Genomic DNA, 16896 nt, shown 5'->3' with positions numbered 1-16896 from the left:
AAGTTATATTTATTCTAATATTTCATAAAATATCTATGTTGAAGTTGGAGATTTAACTCCATTGATAATTAAATGGCTCGACAGGCTCAATCTGTCATGGATTGCGAAATCATGAATTCACTCTGTTTCGAAACTATTTTCATATCCGAAAACTTGCACGAAAAACATTGGAAAGTTTAATGGTTTCTTAACAAAAGTCTTTTCATTCAGTCAAGACAGGCATTATGCCAGGAAAACGATCTCCGCTCCTTTTTTCTTACTCTCATCGATCGCCGACGCGTGCCAAGGCCAAGCAAGAAGACGAGATCTACAGTCATGGTCACGAACAAGCACATGTCTCTTTATAGTTAAATGAATCGGTACTCCGTCCTGGTATTATTAACAATCACCCTTCTATGTTTCCAATCGATTAGCTATCTTTGTAATTCATTTCTAATGACCTTTCAAACCTTAGGTGGAATCTCACAAAAGGAGTATATTGCATTAAAACTGTATTTAGCTTCCTCCCCACGTTCGATCGAATAGTAACGTAAAGTATGTGATCGCTATTTAAACCTGTCCACGAAAACTGACATACATACACACGAGGGATACGATATTTTTGCAAGAGTGTCATAAATCATAGAGAAGTCATAAAATGTGGGAGTCATAAAATACGGAGAGTGTCATAAAATGTGGGGAAACGAAAGTTTCGGATCGCGACGTTTTCAAACAGAGTAGACTTATCGTCTCGCAATCTTATGAATTTCTGATAGTTTGATCCTGCCTAGTCATTTATAATTATCACAATGGAGTTAAATCTCCGACTTCAACAAATATGTGATAAATATTAAAATGAATAAATATAATATTTATTTTAACTTAATAACTTTGCTGTACTATAAAGTTATATTTTTTAATTTTATAGGGCCTGTTGATCTTGACAGAATCGTGTGGTTCACCCATAGAGCAGTTCACGATACTTTTATCGTCGCGTTTCATAGCTGTTAAATTAAATAGATTCAGGAAAACTCATTACGAGATTTGTGCAGCAGTTTCTCGACACAAGAGGCACGACACAATTTACTTTAACTTTCTACGAATTTGACTCGGGGAGTGACTCTTAAAGTTTGATAACTTCTGTTTGCAAGATTTGTTTGAACGTAAAAATTCGCCAACTCTCAAGCGGGCTGCGTTCATTTCGCCGGATCCACGACGTATGCTCTCAATTGCAGACCTTTCGACTCCTCGTCGATTTCAAATTAATTGAAGTCGGAGATGAAAGAAAGGGCTTTCCGAAAGACATATTCTTGTAGTTGTTCCTCGCGCATGTAGTCTTTCTCGCGCTCTTTCGCGTTCGGTTTCCACTGGTCAATTTGGACTGCCGCCAAGTTCGCATCTCACAACTTCCATTTGGCGGAAGTCTCGTAAGAAAAAAGAGAATGGAAAAGCGTTTACACATCTGGCACGCAAATTGCGTTCGAGTGTGACGGATGCAAAGTAACGTTCGATTATTTGTGCTGCATTTCTTGCGGCCTGAATCGATCGCGATTGTAACGAGCGACGCGACGTAAATTCTGGAAATCTCTCTCCAAAAAAAAAGGAATAAAACAAACATGGGTATTTTTTCTGCTTTAACTTTTAATCGAGTTAATTTTTTTTATTGCTTGGCAGATGACTTCTACTATCGAAAAGATACCACGTTTTTGCAACGAGTCAACTTTTTATTACGGCGAAAACGAATTTGTACTTTTAAAAAAACTCTGCATTATCGATTTAAACACCGTGAATTCCTCTCTCAACGACTTTTAGCGTGACTTTTAGCGTGAGAGTAAGAAAATGTTTGATGAATTTTGCTTGTCAGTGCAAACATTAAGGAATAGCGTAGAAGAATCAAAAGGAGAAAATGCAAAGCTATTAGGATGGACATGCGACACACTTTCAATATTTTCATTCCATTTGCGACTGTTGTTTTTCTTCCTTCGCCTGTCACGGAGCGGTAATTAATTAATGTGTAGCTTCGTGTTTCGATTTCTCGATTAATATATTTCGGGTACTACCCTTCGTCATATCGCCACACACTTCCTGCTCGCGCGTTATCGATCTGTTTCATTTTCTTCTTTGGTCAACCCTTAACTTTACTCTCCGAAGGACATGAATCATTCCTTTTTTTACACAATAGAAAAAGTATTCGAAATATAAATGAAATGATGGATTTATATTGTCCTTGTATAATGGTCCCTACTCTTAATACCTCTGCTATTAGGTAGCGAATGTGTATGATTATTTATGGCTCACATACAACTGTAACCAAATGCTGTGTCTTTTTAAATAAAATTAATTTTTTAAATTGATTTTTATTGATGTTCACATTTCGCATTATTATTATTGTTTCTTTTATTATTCAGTAACGCCACATTTTTATAAATAATTTAATTTAACTTAATTTAATTTAATTTAATTTATTGTGAACTCTCACAAAATTACATTAAATGCGAAAGCATGTGAATACCATACATAAATGGGATGAAGCATTAGTATAAAGCTACTGCTGTAAACCTACCAGAATAAGTTTATGTAGCAATTGACTGACTGACAATAAGACAATACATTACTAATATAATTACTATACTTAAATTGAAAGAAAATAATGTCCTGAGTAATAAATATTTCATAACTTTAAGTCTAAAATGAATAACACTTTAACTAACGTAATTATTATACTTTAATTTTAAATCTTAATTATTAATAAAGTTATTGTATAAAATGTAAATGGAGGAACTATAATATACCATTTTCTCCTCTACTGTCCTTTATAGTAAATATATTCTACAGAAATCGACTTATAGAATTAGAAATAGAAAGGAAAACAGGAAGACGCAAATTCAGATTTCGGAATAAGCTACGCGTTTTTCAGCAACCGCACTTCCTCGTACTCGCGCTTTATCGATTCGTTTTGCAATGCTTCTGCGGCCTGTCGCCTTTTTCTCGACGCTTTTTTGTACACCGGAGCGACCTTTGCAAGCTCGTCGCACCGGAAACCAGCGAGCCGTTTATCCCCCGATTGCGCCCTGTAGATGTACGCGCACCGGTCTGCGTGAATGCGATCTCGCGCGGCGAGACGTGCGAGACATTTTGAACTTTAAACCATGTATTATTATCCATCGTTGTCCGCACACAACACGTCGTCGCAGGTTTTAATAAAAATCAAGATCGCTCGATCGACAGAGAGAGAGAGCTCTTGCGACGAATATGCTCCAGCGCGAAAAGGCCGAAGGTGAGGCACGAGCAAGGATAGGAATAATAACTCATTGAGAAATTATGAAGATGACAGTTCAGATTGTACTTTACTTTTTCATTTCGACTGATCACGTGGCATAACGATGATGCAGGTTTTTCAAATCATCAGTGTAAAAACATTTACATTAAATTGGACGATGAAATCTGACCGGTATCGTTTAGTAACTTGAAACTATTTTCATAGTTCGTGATTGAAAAATATATCACTTTTGTTCTTTTTTCGTTTACACAATGATGTTATTCGAGATCCAAGCTTCATCCAGGTTGTATCAATAAAGGAATTACGTTAACTAAATAAAATCATATTGATAAAAGCTCAGATTTCAAAAAAATAAAGAGCCTGTTATTTCTCAATAGTCGCATAAAATATTATCGGAAAAATCTATATTCTTCCTTAATATATGCATCTTTTGATAACATCGACTTATTTAAAAAGAATAATAGTTTATTTTTAGAAGCAAGCATCTTCCTTTCTGATAAAACAGCGTAAAGAATACGCTACTTCGTTCATATAAATGGATGTACCTTACGAAAAATATAAACGCGAGGTGCTACTGTGTCTCTTGATTTACTGAAAAAAATTTTTGGCATTCATGTTTACAATTGTATGATAAAATATTTTTAATTACTGCTAAATGTTAGTAATTAAAATTCTATTTGTAGTTTTGTATACAAAAAAGAATTATACAATTATAATTATAATAATTATATTTATTAAAATAATTATAATAATTATATTTATATTTCTATAAGGTAAATGTACCAATTAGTGAAAATGATTATAAAACAAAATAACAAAAATTTTAAATATTAAAACTTTTAATAATATGTATGGTTCTAAATAAATTCACATAAATGGAAAATATTATATTTAACCAAGATAATTCTTTGCGCTTAATAATATTTTTTGTAAATTTATACAATTTCCAATTTAAATAGACTATACACCGATTATTTGTCAACTGGAAACACAGTCTTAAATAGAAACTAAAATAGTAATATTACTAATTAGTTGACAAACGATTTATTATTATTGATGCAAATAAGCACCTTATAAAGCTGTTAATAATTATATTTTAAATAAATTACATTCTATATAATTAAATTCTAAATACATTTGTTATTATATTTATGTAGGCGAATTTATATACATACATATATATATATATATATATAGTCATACATTTATTAAAAGCTTAATATTAAAATTTTTGTTATTTCGTCCGATAAATTGAGTTATGTCCTCTAACTGTCTACTAACTGATGTGTACATTTATTTTATATACTGAAGAATATAAATGGTTGTTCCAGAAAATGACTGTAAATATTACAGTAATAACTAAAAACGTTTTACACTATGCAATTATATAATTATAAATATTAAAAATTTTTCTGTATATATGTTACAAATATTAATATAATCGTATCTCTGATATGACCTTAAAGATATTTTGTGGGATTACGAATGAACGATAAGCAGGCATGTGCACGATATTTCGTGACAAATGTTCTCAGAATAGCGTATCACACGGAAGTTTCAATTTATCACAATTTTGCAATAACAATCCGTGAAAATTTGTGTTCCGTTATGCGATGACAAACTGAGAATTTATGTTTCCATCATGTCAGGTGTGTCAAGGTATTCTTCCATTTTGATTAACAAGTACATGCAAGAGATTCTCTCTGTTACTTTTATTACTCTTTTTAAAACGTCATTAGGATGGAAGTAAAGCTCGCGGTAGCGAAACAACTGAGTATCGCATCGATTAATCTGCTCTTGAAACGCGACCATGGCTAAAAATATTTCTTTTCAATATTTCACATGCTAATACCCAGCCGTGAAGGACCGGCCTTTTATGTGGCGCGAACGCAGAAAATGTTTGTCTCGTGCTACGGCGACATTACGAAGTTTCTAGCGGCGATATTTATTATCGGCAGTCATCGAGCAGCTAAAAGTCGCAAGGCGTTCTCGCGTTCTCGTGTCGCACAATATATACGCGAGCCTCGTAATATTTCAAAGTCAATACAGTTTCAAGTGCATGCCACAAACAATAAAATTAAAATCTTGTTTCCTTTTTATTATTCGTATTTAAGGTATTATTATGAGTATTATCAAAGTGCACTTTATTTCGACACTTCCAACTATTTGAAGAACCTATGCAAAAAAACAAAAAAAAAGAAATAACATTCCTTCTAAAAAAATTTATATTAACGTGTATAAAAGTCTCAGGCCAAATGAATTTTTTATGTGTTCTTTCAAAAACGAAAACAAAGAAATTTTGACTGGTATTATATTGTATCGTATAAATACATTTATTTCTTATACGCATTTATGGTATTATAATTTTCTTTAAATGGTATACATTATATACACAGCTAGTATGCTCGTTAAGTAATAGGATTGATTTTTCCTCTTATGTTAGCAACCTCCAACCTGTTATGACTAACCACGTCCTTGATCTTTTCTCTACTCTAATCCCAACTAGCACAACTAGCGTTGTTTCAGTTTAGAGCAGCAGCTTGAAGTATTAAGATACGTTTGTGTGGTTTGTAACAAAAATGAAACTATATAATATCATACAGCGTAAGTCATCTTTTTTGTGAACTTTTGTGACAAAAAAGATGTGCTGAAGCTTTGCGTATACATTGCGAATAAAAAAGATAGTATATTACTGTTCGCGATATTACGTGTGATTCCATTTTTATTATGCAAGCAACACAGGAAGTTATTAACACTTTAACCCTTTCGTGTCTGACTTTTTTCTAGGAATAATTAACATTTAATTCACCGATCACGAATCTGTGTAGTCAAAATTTCCATATGGCAGATAATTAATTAATCAAAATATGTTTTTTGGATTTAAATCAAATTAGCGAAAGAATTCGCTATCTTTATGGAAAATATATGTACTTTTCACTTTTACACTCTTTTTTTTATGCGGTATGCAGATTAGTGAAACTCAAAAAGATGTTAATGTTTTTGTATAAATAGTTCTATCCTTCACCCTTCGCGTAAAATGAGCCCAGAAAGAAATTGCTATCTTTATTTCTGTACAAATATATCTCTATCCTGCCTGCAGGCGAAAGGGTTAACTTAATTGCTACTTTAGATTGAAGCAACGCAGAGCCAGTCCGAGTTGGATTATGAAAAGGATCAAAATCAAACATGGCAACAAGAAGCAGGATTGCTAATATGAAAGAAAAATATCAGTCTTCTTATTTAATGGGAACACTGTGTAATACCTATACTAAGAAAAACTGCTTTGATCTTTAGTTTAGAAAAAAAAAAAACGTAAAAATCTATTTGGCCAGAGACTATTGCATGCCACTGTATATTACAAAATTTATAACAAAATTGTAAAACTATTAAGTCGTTCAGCAGAAGCCACTGAGAGAGTTGGGTTTGTGCCTCAATACGGGGATATCAACGGGTTGCTCAACCAGCAACGTTGTCATCGCCGAAGTCTGCAACGAAACGCGCGGGGCACTTCCGCTTCTTCAGGTATGGCCCAGCGATTCGCCCAGAGCCGATACCGACGAACAGGCCCCGGCTTTTGTGTTCCCAGATGTGCAGGAAAGTGTCAACGACAGCGGTATCGAATCCATCCAGGTGTGACTTTTACGTGATATTATTTTCCTTATCAAATCTCTAAACACATAAATCAATATTCTTAAACAGTGCTCGCGTGAATTAAACATAAGTGTTCTCAGAGCAATTTTATGCCGTAAACTTTACTGCATTGTTAAAGTCATAATGTGAAATTATACCTAATTTAAGTTATTTTTAACCATTTCTACAGTTCACCATTATTCCTACTCAATATGTTATTTATTATAAACATCTGTTAGAGGATAGGGTCTATTTTTAAAACCTTAAACTTTTTCCTTGAGTAAGATTTATAATTTAAGTTATAATTCATAATTTTATTATATTCCTTGCCTCAAAATATTACACTGTCTCAGCGTCATTATAAGGCTCTTTTTTCCGATCTGCAAAGAAATTACTAAAACAATAAAGTTAATTAAAGAACTTAATTTAGAAAATGTAAATTTGATTCACAAGACTTCCTACTAATTATATGAAAAATTAAATCTCGGTATATAGTTAGTGCAGAGTACTTTATTATTTATTAATAAAATAAGCGTATATATACATTAATATGCTGTTTTAGCTGTTTACTTTGAAACTAAGCAATTCAATCATAAGAATGAGTTGATTAAACGAATGTTACTTTTTAAACACAATTTTTGAATGAAAATAATATTTACAACACACTTGAAAGTAAAATAACAAAATGTTATTTAACTCAAGGAATTGGTTTAATTGATCCTTCAACGTTTAACAATGTGAGAATGGACGTTTTAAAATCCAAAATCCTTTTCGCGTAGAACAACGTTGATCATATTTTCATTAAAAGCTTTTTGCACGAATTAATTCTTGCCTTGTCATAACAGGAAAAAAAACCTTAATTAATTTTTATGAAATGCGTTAAAGGCGTCGCCGTCGCCATGCGGTGTCACCTGCAACAGTCCGGCGATGACGCCGCAGCAATCGCGTCGTGCCAGCCTGTTACATCCGGATCACGCGCGACTGCAGCATTATCTTCATTACAACCACCATAACATGGGAGTAAAAAGTCCGCCATCGCCGGACAAAATGTCTTTGGATGAGGACCACGAAGATCGACCCGCGCCACCAAGTCCCTCCAGTTCGACCACCAGCAGTTTACGATCGATGCCAAGCTCGGCGATCGTGTCAATGCACTCACAAGACAGGAGACGTAGCAGCAGGTAATTGACTTGATATGTTCTCATCGCACTCTACCTTTAGCCAATGAACCAATCTTGTTTTTATCTTTATATTTTTTTATTGTAATTACTTTAATTCTCTTCTCTATAATGACCATTGATAACATAAAATGATTAAAAGCGATATAATTATAATTATTAACGTTATAGCAGTAACTATAAAAATTTTAATCGTATAATTATTGTACTAAGCAGTTATAAATATTAACCGCCTTACAGTATAGATCATTTTAGCTATATAATAGCAACATTGCATCAGAATGCTCTGTGCTGTATGAGCGAATATTTTCTCTCAGTGTAATAAAGTTAGCCCATATTGTCATGAATAGGATTTCGGAGTAGTGACTATAAGTTTAATACAAAAAGTATTTTATTGCAAGTAATATTATCCTTTTTTTTTATCTTCTTGTGTTGGTACGAAGTATCGGCGAATATATCTGTATTCTATTTTCTGACCTTATCCTTGGCCGCATATATACGCGTTTCAAGCAAAGTCTCAGATATCCGAACGGCAGGAATAATCTATTGTGGAGCACGCGTTCAATGTCGAACTCGGTCTTGACTCGTGTCAAGGAACGACCTTGACACGATGCAAATATACGTCACGACGTATCAGCGTTACGATTGTATATGTATGCGAACACGCGCGCATGTATATGTAAGTGCTGTGGTAGAATTATTCGTCACTTGTACGAGTTCTTGTCACAAACACTGAGTGGTTCTTTCTATAAAGAGGACCTCGAGAAAATCGCTCTTCTCCCCTAATCTTGAGATCGACCGCGCCCCAATTTTGTTCTTTTTTGCTGACTATTAAATTGACAATTTGAATGTGATTGAGAGATGACGTTATTTCTTAAGATGTAAAAAAACATCTTTTATAACAAATCTTTAAAAGATTTATCTAGTTTTAAATATTGACATTACCTTAGCAGAAAAACGAGAAAGATGGGAACATATTATACACAGTGCTCAGTGTTATGGTTTGAGGTGAGAAACTACAATAAATCTTACTTAAAGAGGAAAGCTGTAAGATTTGAAAAATTGACTCATTCGCTCCGTGAACGTTAATTACGTTGGTATCACACTCTTGACATTGATATAATATTTGGAGACAATGTCTACATACGCCTCCATCTCAGCGCTTCCGACTAAGCCGGAACGATACAACTTTTAATTCCGGTAATTTAAGAGAGACTCCATTTTAGTTTTTCCTAATAAAGTAATTTTCACGTTAGAAAGTTGAAAATTTTACGAATCTCTTTTGGCACGTGACAAGCTTACAAAGAGACAATAAGAAAATTTTCTATTTTATCCTTCTCATAGTGTTTTATATGTAAAAATGATCAAACTCATAGAAATTCAAAAGACATGGTTATCTTCCAAAAATAAAAATTTTTAACTTCAAAATCTAATTAAAAAATTTTTTTAATTTAAATTCTGTTCATTTTTAACGAAGATAAAGCTGCTTGAATTTTAAAGTTTGTAGGGCAACAAATATTTGCTTTAATAATTAAAAAAAATATCTTACTATCAATATTTTGTTGCAATACTTAATTAATTATTAAGTAACATGCTATATTCCCACATTCTTAATTTATCACTTTTTTAAGAATGACATATATTTGATATTACTTAATTTTTAAAAATGATGCATCAAGAATATATTATCTACAATAATATACTTAAATACTGTATGTATATAGTAATTAAGTAAAACAATTAGAACAAGTATTAAAATTATAACGCGTGGTGTAAAATAATTAAAAAATCACCGTGGTTGTTTTTCATTAGCAGATACAGCATGTTCGATGCTCTGGATTTGGAGTATGCTTTACTGAGAGCCGCAGCCCGCGGTTCCGTGGGTCCGTACTCCCTGTCGGAATCCCTCCACAAGTTGACCTTCACCCAGAGTTTAGCCTTTCCTGCTCTAGCGCGTGGTCTTGCCGCCAAGCAGAGCGTGCCAAGCGGGAGGTCTCAGCAGCCGACTGAGAGCGGGCTGAACGCTTTCGCCAAAGTGGTGACCGCGATGGTGCTGATGCTGGTGAGCGTGCTGGTTTTCGGTGTGGTCTACAAGTTCGCTAAAACGTGAGGCTGGCTGCTGGCGCCTGGTCGATATCCTGAATCGATGCAGGATGGCAATCGTCTGGGTGCCGGCAACGTTTTCAGCGATGTCTGATGAGGCCTGATGAAGGGTCTAAATTTCAACCCGCCCCGCGCGAGAAAAAAATTAACAAGCAATGAAGGAAACACAGAACATTGCGTGATACAGTCTGGGATGACGTTTCAACTAAGCATTCGTTAATCCTTCAATGCTGAAATTGATGTGTGAATGGGTCATGAATGGGAAAAACGACTGCGGTACATGACTCAATTTAGAGTAATCATGTCAGGTTGTAATAAGATTTTATACGATATCATATTATCTTTTGGGTGAGGTCTTATTACAAATGCTTTGAAGCGTTTGATCATTTTAAAAGAGAGAATTTGATTAATTGACTAATATCAAAGAAAACTTGAAAGCATTTGTAACATCAAGTTGACCAATCAGAAGAGGGAATTTCATTAATTCACTAATCAAAGAATTCTTCAAAGTATTTGTAACATCAAGTGATCGTACTCTTTGTCACGTAATGATGTATGTATTTACGTATACTTAACGTAAAATTTCAGCGAAGATAACTCTGTCATGAGAAGAAGCGCGAAATTGATAATGAAAGGTATAACGTTATCGATTTGGTCATCTGTTAAATTGATAAGAAATGCGAATGAAATCGTATATACATATAATACATATATATACATATAATAATTACATATTGCGATTTGCGAATATGCATAAATAATATCTGGTGTTGATAAAAAGTTTCGATATAAAAAACATGTAAAATGAGAAAATCTAAGAAGAATTGCAGAATGCATATTTGCTACAAGAGTCTCTAGCTGATTTATTTTCTGAAAATAGTTGTACGTGGAAATCAACAAAGACGAAGGTTTTACATACCGACGAGTGCACTCGATCCAAAGTAACAAATATAAACTTGTATTCTGAGCTGCGGTATCGTCGAAGAAAATATTTCCGCGTCGCTTTCCACGGTACTTCAAGAGCCGCGGGAAACTCATTAAAATGTTCTTCAACTAGTTTTACCGCGCCGGTTGATAGATGGTAACTGGGACGAATCTCAGGTAATATAAGCCGAATTGCAGTTATACGACGAGGAGATGACAATTGTGAGTCGAGTCATCACTCGTTGAACTGTCTATTCCGCGCGGAACATCACAAGTGGGGCGCGCTTTATGCAATTGAGCGAACGCTCGAAACTTCAATCGTGGTTTTAATTCTCCAAAGCTGGCGGTAAATCTATTGGACCCATTCAATTATAAATCTCTTTGTTAAACAGTTCAACTTTTTATCTATAAATTTTAATTATTTTTATTAAAATATATTTAGTATTTATTCTTTTTTATACGAATCATACCAGTTTGGTTTCTTTAAAGTAATTTTTAATGCCTTTTAACCCTCCGTCTGTAATCTGGGCATTTTTTGACATAAGCAAAATTATATATTCTCAAATTTCACTCCTATTTTTGTTCAAATTTTAATATTTATTAAATAAACATTTTAATATTTGAATTAAAAAGCTATTTGGTAATATAATAGAGATTTTGACAAATAATTCTAAAGTAATTTTAAATTTTTCCACATTTTTGGGAAGCCTATAGAATAGTAAAAAAGATTTGAGTGGAACAAACAAGATCCAGAGTGTAGAGGAAGTAAAAATACAATTACGGATAACTTGATGCTAAAATAACATAAACTAGTGGGGTCCTCTTAGCAATCCAGCATCAATAACTGTATACAGATTTCGGCGTTAGCTTTGAAGGCTTGATCACAATTCAAACGTAAATTCTTAAGCAAACTGAAAGTCAAGATCAAACGATCGTAAATAAAATGATTTTTAGGATTATATCTTCGAATTTTTACTGAGACAGAATCTTCTTTAGGTCGCTATCAGATTACGCATTGAAAAAAACTGCGAATGAAGATTGAAAGATTGGAACTTGACCAATCAAAACAAAAAGAGTTAAAATATTTTTTTCTTATTTGTCAAATTTTAATTTTTAATCTTCAATCTCAATCTTCAACGTATAATCTGATTCCGACCTTAGTAATTCTCATCACATTTTTTTTCTTTCAGACATTTGCTCTGAACAGATCAGACCCGTATACATATAATCTAAAAGAAAAGCTTCGTTTTAGATGTGCGAACATAATCTATTTAGAACACGAAATAAAAAAATCATTTTGACCACGCTAGAATTCGTTTAATCGTTTAATTAATTGTGTTGTGTTATCTTATTAATATACCAAAATCTCCTGGCTAATATCTTCGTTGCTTTGCAGTGCCTTGTCCGTGCTCAGAGTCGCCATCTCACACGGACGGCGCATGCGAAGGCATAATCTCGCGAATTTTTTGGAAATATCTAACTGTCCAAGTGCTTTACACAAACTTCTGTCCGTGACAATCGGCCGGGAAGCCCTCGTTCCCGGCAAATTAAATTATAACGTTAAAATGCGACTCGGTGGTACTTCGATTTCCGGCCGGAAACGACGAGCACACCGCGATAAACTGAGTAACTTCCGACGATGTAAAATTAATTCGAAGGCAGCTTATCGTCTATGCTTCGTCTGAAACACGGTCGAAGCTTGAAATCGAATCGAAATCCGATGCGACATTGAATAGTTTTCACACCAGTCGATCAACGTTAAGGCTATCGCGTATTTTTATAAAATCTCATATTGATCGTTACGTCAGTAAGTAAAAATAAACTCAACTCGCTTGTTATATACCTTCTCATTAAAGAATTTTCTAAAGGGTACAATTTATTTTTGCTAAATCTTAAAGTCGATTTCGATTCCGTTTCCAGCATGCGAAAGCTCAAACAGGTATCTTTGAGCTTGTTTCGTACAGCCTAGAGAGAGTCGTTTGTTTTATATATATATAATAAAATAAAATATAATAATTATATAAATACATAAATATATATATATATATATGTATATACAATTATATATGCTGTATATATTTATGATCGTTACGGAGGCGTATCTTCTTTACTTTGATGTTATGCTCTGTACGAAGCAACGAAATTTCTAAAAATATTCCAAGACACGTCACAATATGTAGCGGAACTACCGCTCTTTACTTTTTTTAACTATCACATTGTACGTTGTATACATGTATGTAATGCTAACGTGTTGCTCTATGATATGTGTATAATAAGGAAAAAAATTCTTTCTTTATTCTTCCCTTATATATGCGATAACATACTCAAAACGAATCTTATTACTTTACAATTCTACAAGACGTTATACTGTTCTAAAATCTATTATAGAAATTTGGAAGAAATATATCGCATTTCTTTTGCATTAGAATTAATATTGATTGTGAAAATTTGATACTTTTAATGTGCGATGTCTCAAAATTTTGCGACACAATATAAATATTATAAAACAACATTTTCAAATTCCACTGAAGAAAATGTAAATTTTCGAAGAAATTGCGCTTCTCTTGTACTAGAATTCATATAGACCGTGAAATTTCTATTTCTATATTTTTAAATCTGTATAGTCTCAAAGTTTTGTGCGATATAACATAAAAATTCTGAACAATACATTTTCAAATGCTAGGTACTTGAAGAGAAGATAAATACAACTGTTTTTTCTTCTAAAAAAATTGCCGTGTGTTTCTCTCTAGAATTAATATCCACTGTAAAATTTTATTTCTATTTCTCAAATTTGCGACGTTTTACAATCAGAATTTTGCTGCACAATATGAGAATTTTAAAACGTTTTCAAATGCTTATGTTTGAAAAGAAGGTAAATAGAGCATTTTTTCAGTTGCGTATTCGGCACATATGCGAAACAAGCATAGATCATGAAAAGGCAGCTTGAAAAAAGCTGACCTAAATTATACTGTCTTTTTTTTCATTGTAATGATATTGACTTCGTGCAACGATAATAAAATTATAAACGGAGAAAAACTAGAATATTTCAATTTCATGAATTTATCTTCTCTCTGTGTCTGGATAAAAACTGTAATTAAGGAATGATTCAGAGAAAGATTAAATCAGAAATGTAAAAGTGTGCAGATTGAATGTGGAACAAACGTTCTCACACGACGTTTTGCGTAGAATGACTTTTGCAGATTTTCGAATGGCAGTATATGTTTCCGTATTATGTAATACTTACTATTCTGTTCAGAAGTTCTCTTGCATCTCCTGTCCAGCATCAGCCGATACATCAATCGCAAGAAATGGGTCGATTCGATATAAAATTGTTGCGCGTTGAATTTAATCGTGCCAATATGTATTCATGATTCTAGCCGTCTACGCTAAATATATACTGCTTGTAAACGTTGTAACTACTTCCTTCCGATCGTCCCATTTCTCGGTAAATTACTTTCCTTTCTTCCAGCGAAATGAAAGAGGAAAAAATAAAAGGGCTACAAAATTATTAGCTAACAACCGCTTTAATTTTACCTTTTTCTTGCAATTCAATTTGATTTTTTTTTAAACATGGCGTGACATTAACTGTTTTATAATTACAAATAAATGAAAATTACAGAGATTCGTTTTTAAACTTCAGGATTGTGAGTAGGTAATCAAACCATGTTCTTTTATACATTTTATGTTATTTTCTTGCACAAAATTCACGGAATTCTAATTCAAAATTTATTTACACAAAGATATTTAACGTCGTTTTTAATATTAACATTTGTTACTCCTGTGTTTATTTCTAGACATTTAATATTTTTTATTTTGAATCATTTGTGAAAGAATTAAATGGAAAGATGACAAAGTTCTACTCGAAGATGCCAAGAAATTTTCAGACTTGTTCATTTATTTTAAATATGTAGAATATGGAAAAAATATTTGCTTTTGTTACAATACTCTTTATCGCAAAAAATAAAATAACAATCGCAAATATTTGTTCCATACTTGTTTTATATATATATTGTATATGTAAATATAATAAATTTTTTTATTTCTTGAAATAAATAATAATAAGACTTTTAATGTGTGTGAGAACAATAATAATTAAAGATACGAAGAGCAAGTAAAAGTCAACGCGCTGAGGTTGATGCGTTACTAAATAAAATTTTGTATTGTAAAAATTTATATAAATTTATATTTTCGCGTTAACTCTCATTTATCCTTAATATCTTTATTTAATTCATGATTTCGTGATAAATTGTGAAACTAGTGCTTATTAGACCAATCCTTATTCGACGTTTAAACTTTTAAAGCTCATTTTATTTTTATACGCTGTCTTCATAGAATTTTATTATCAAGATCTTGCTAGTCGCGTTTTGTCGTCTCCAATAATAAGATAAATTATGTTCAGACATTTCAAAACAGGTATATATTTTAAGAACATAGCAACTAAGAGATTTCGTACACGAATAATAAAAATGAAAAATAAATAATAATCTTTCGGATTTTTCTTGATGAATAAATCTTGAAAATATAATGCGAACATCTGTTTGGAAAAAGAAGATATATATATGTATAATATCATATTTTGTCGTAGGCAAAGACGCCATTTATTATCTCGCTGACGCAGAAGTGGGGTTTCTCGCGTAGTTTTACATGTCACCCTCAGATTTTCGCGTGCAGCTGCGCCTGCCGCGCTAGAAAGTCGAAAATTTTACAAGTTTTTCTTCTCGTTTGTTCCGAACTTGCTCCGTCACATTTAAAGTGCTAACATATCAACAGTGATATATTTTCTTTACATGAATTACATGATTACATACGGAATATGTTTGCGTGTCCTACATCATCCACAAAAAAATAAACGGATTAAAAAGGAATTAATAGAAATTCAATCTACGATGTAGAATCTCTTCTAGAATTTTTAATGTCAAAGATTAAAAGTTTTTAGATATTCTTCCATTTTTCATGAAACAACAGTTTTTACATTCTTTCTAACAAAGAAAAAAATAAAGGAAAATAAAAGATGTTTTTTTTACAAAGTCCTGCAATCTCGAGGATTAATAATTGAAAACTTTACAAAATAAGTTTCTATTAATTTCTCTTAATTAATCAATTCTTTATAGATTTACGTCACACGTTTATATCGTATTCTTTATAGATTTACGTTACACATTTATGTCGTGTGTTTGTTGCGTAACATGCATATGATTGTGCGGGCGAGAAGTCGGCCGGAAATGGAAGTATGCGATTCGTGGACGATCCTGGAAGTATATCACTTCAGTTTTTCATTTCTCCAAATGAGGAGAGCCATTTTTTGACGTTTTGCTTAGCTTCACTTGCATTTAGGCCGATACCTACTTGTTTTCGCAGTCCCATTCAACAGCTGCGTTCAACAGAGAAAGCAGCTTTGCAACTGTTGTAAAATTCTTCACTATATATGATCGATTTATACATTTATATCTATAAGGAACCAAAAGCAAGAACTAATCGTATTGAAGAGTCTTACAACAGTTGCAAAGCTGCTTTCTGTGCTAAGAACGCAGCCTATCTCATCACTTTCATACTCATTCTCTCATACTCATTCTCTCTCGATGTTCTTTCTTCCGCAACTCTCTCGTTACATTCAACGTGGCAGCGAATTACATTGCAGTTTACTTGAATTGTCACTTCGATCTCATCAAAGAGCGAGTGGAATATAAATTACTCTTATATGCGAAGGGAGACGTTTTCTCTTTTGTGCTGAAATTGATGCCGTCGTACGTAACGAAAGAGCTAGTAGAACATTTCCTAGTGTATGTGTTACGTACATATCTG

At 32.9% G+C, this 16896-nt stretch overlaps 1 protein-coding gene across 1 annotated transcript; it reads left to right on the top strand.

Moving 5' to 3' along the window:
* Positions 1-3231: 3231 nt before the first annotated feature.
* Positions 3232-10303, top strand: LOC108778666 (uncharacterized). Its single transcript, XM_018545904.1, has 4 exons — positions 3232-3256; positions 6651-6889; positions 7775-8070; positions 9883-10303. The coding sequence occupies exons 1-4, from the start codon at positions 3232-3234 to the stop codon at positions 10175-10177; spliced, it is 855 nt and encodes a 284-aa protein (XP_018401406.1). The 3' UTR covers positions 10178-10303.
* Positions 10304-16896: the final 6593 nt, after the last annotated feature.

Source organism: Cyphomyrmex costatus, unplaced genomic scaffold (assembly GCF_001594065.2).
Source record: "Cyphomyrmex costatus isolate MS0001 unplaced genomic scaffold, Ccosl1.0 scaffold120, whole genome shotgun sequence".
NCBI lineage: Eukaryota > Metazoa > Arthropoda > Insecta > Hymenoptera > Formicidae > Cyphomyrmex > Cyphomyrmex costatus.
Note: the sequence above shows the minus strand (reverse complement) of the source record. Positions and strands in the feature narration are given on the sequence as shown.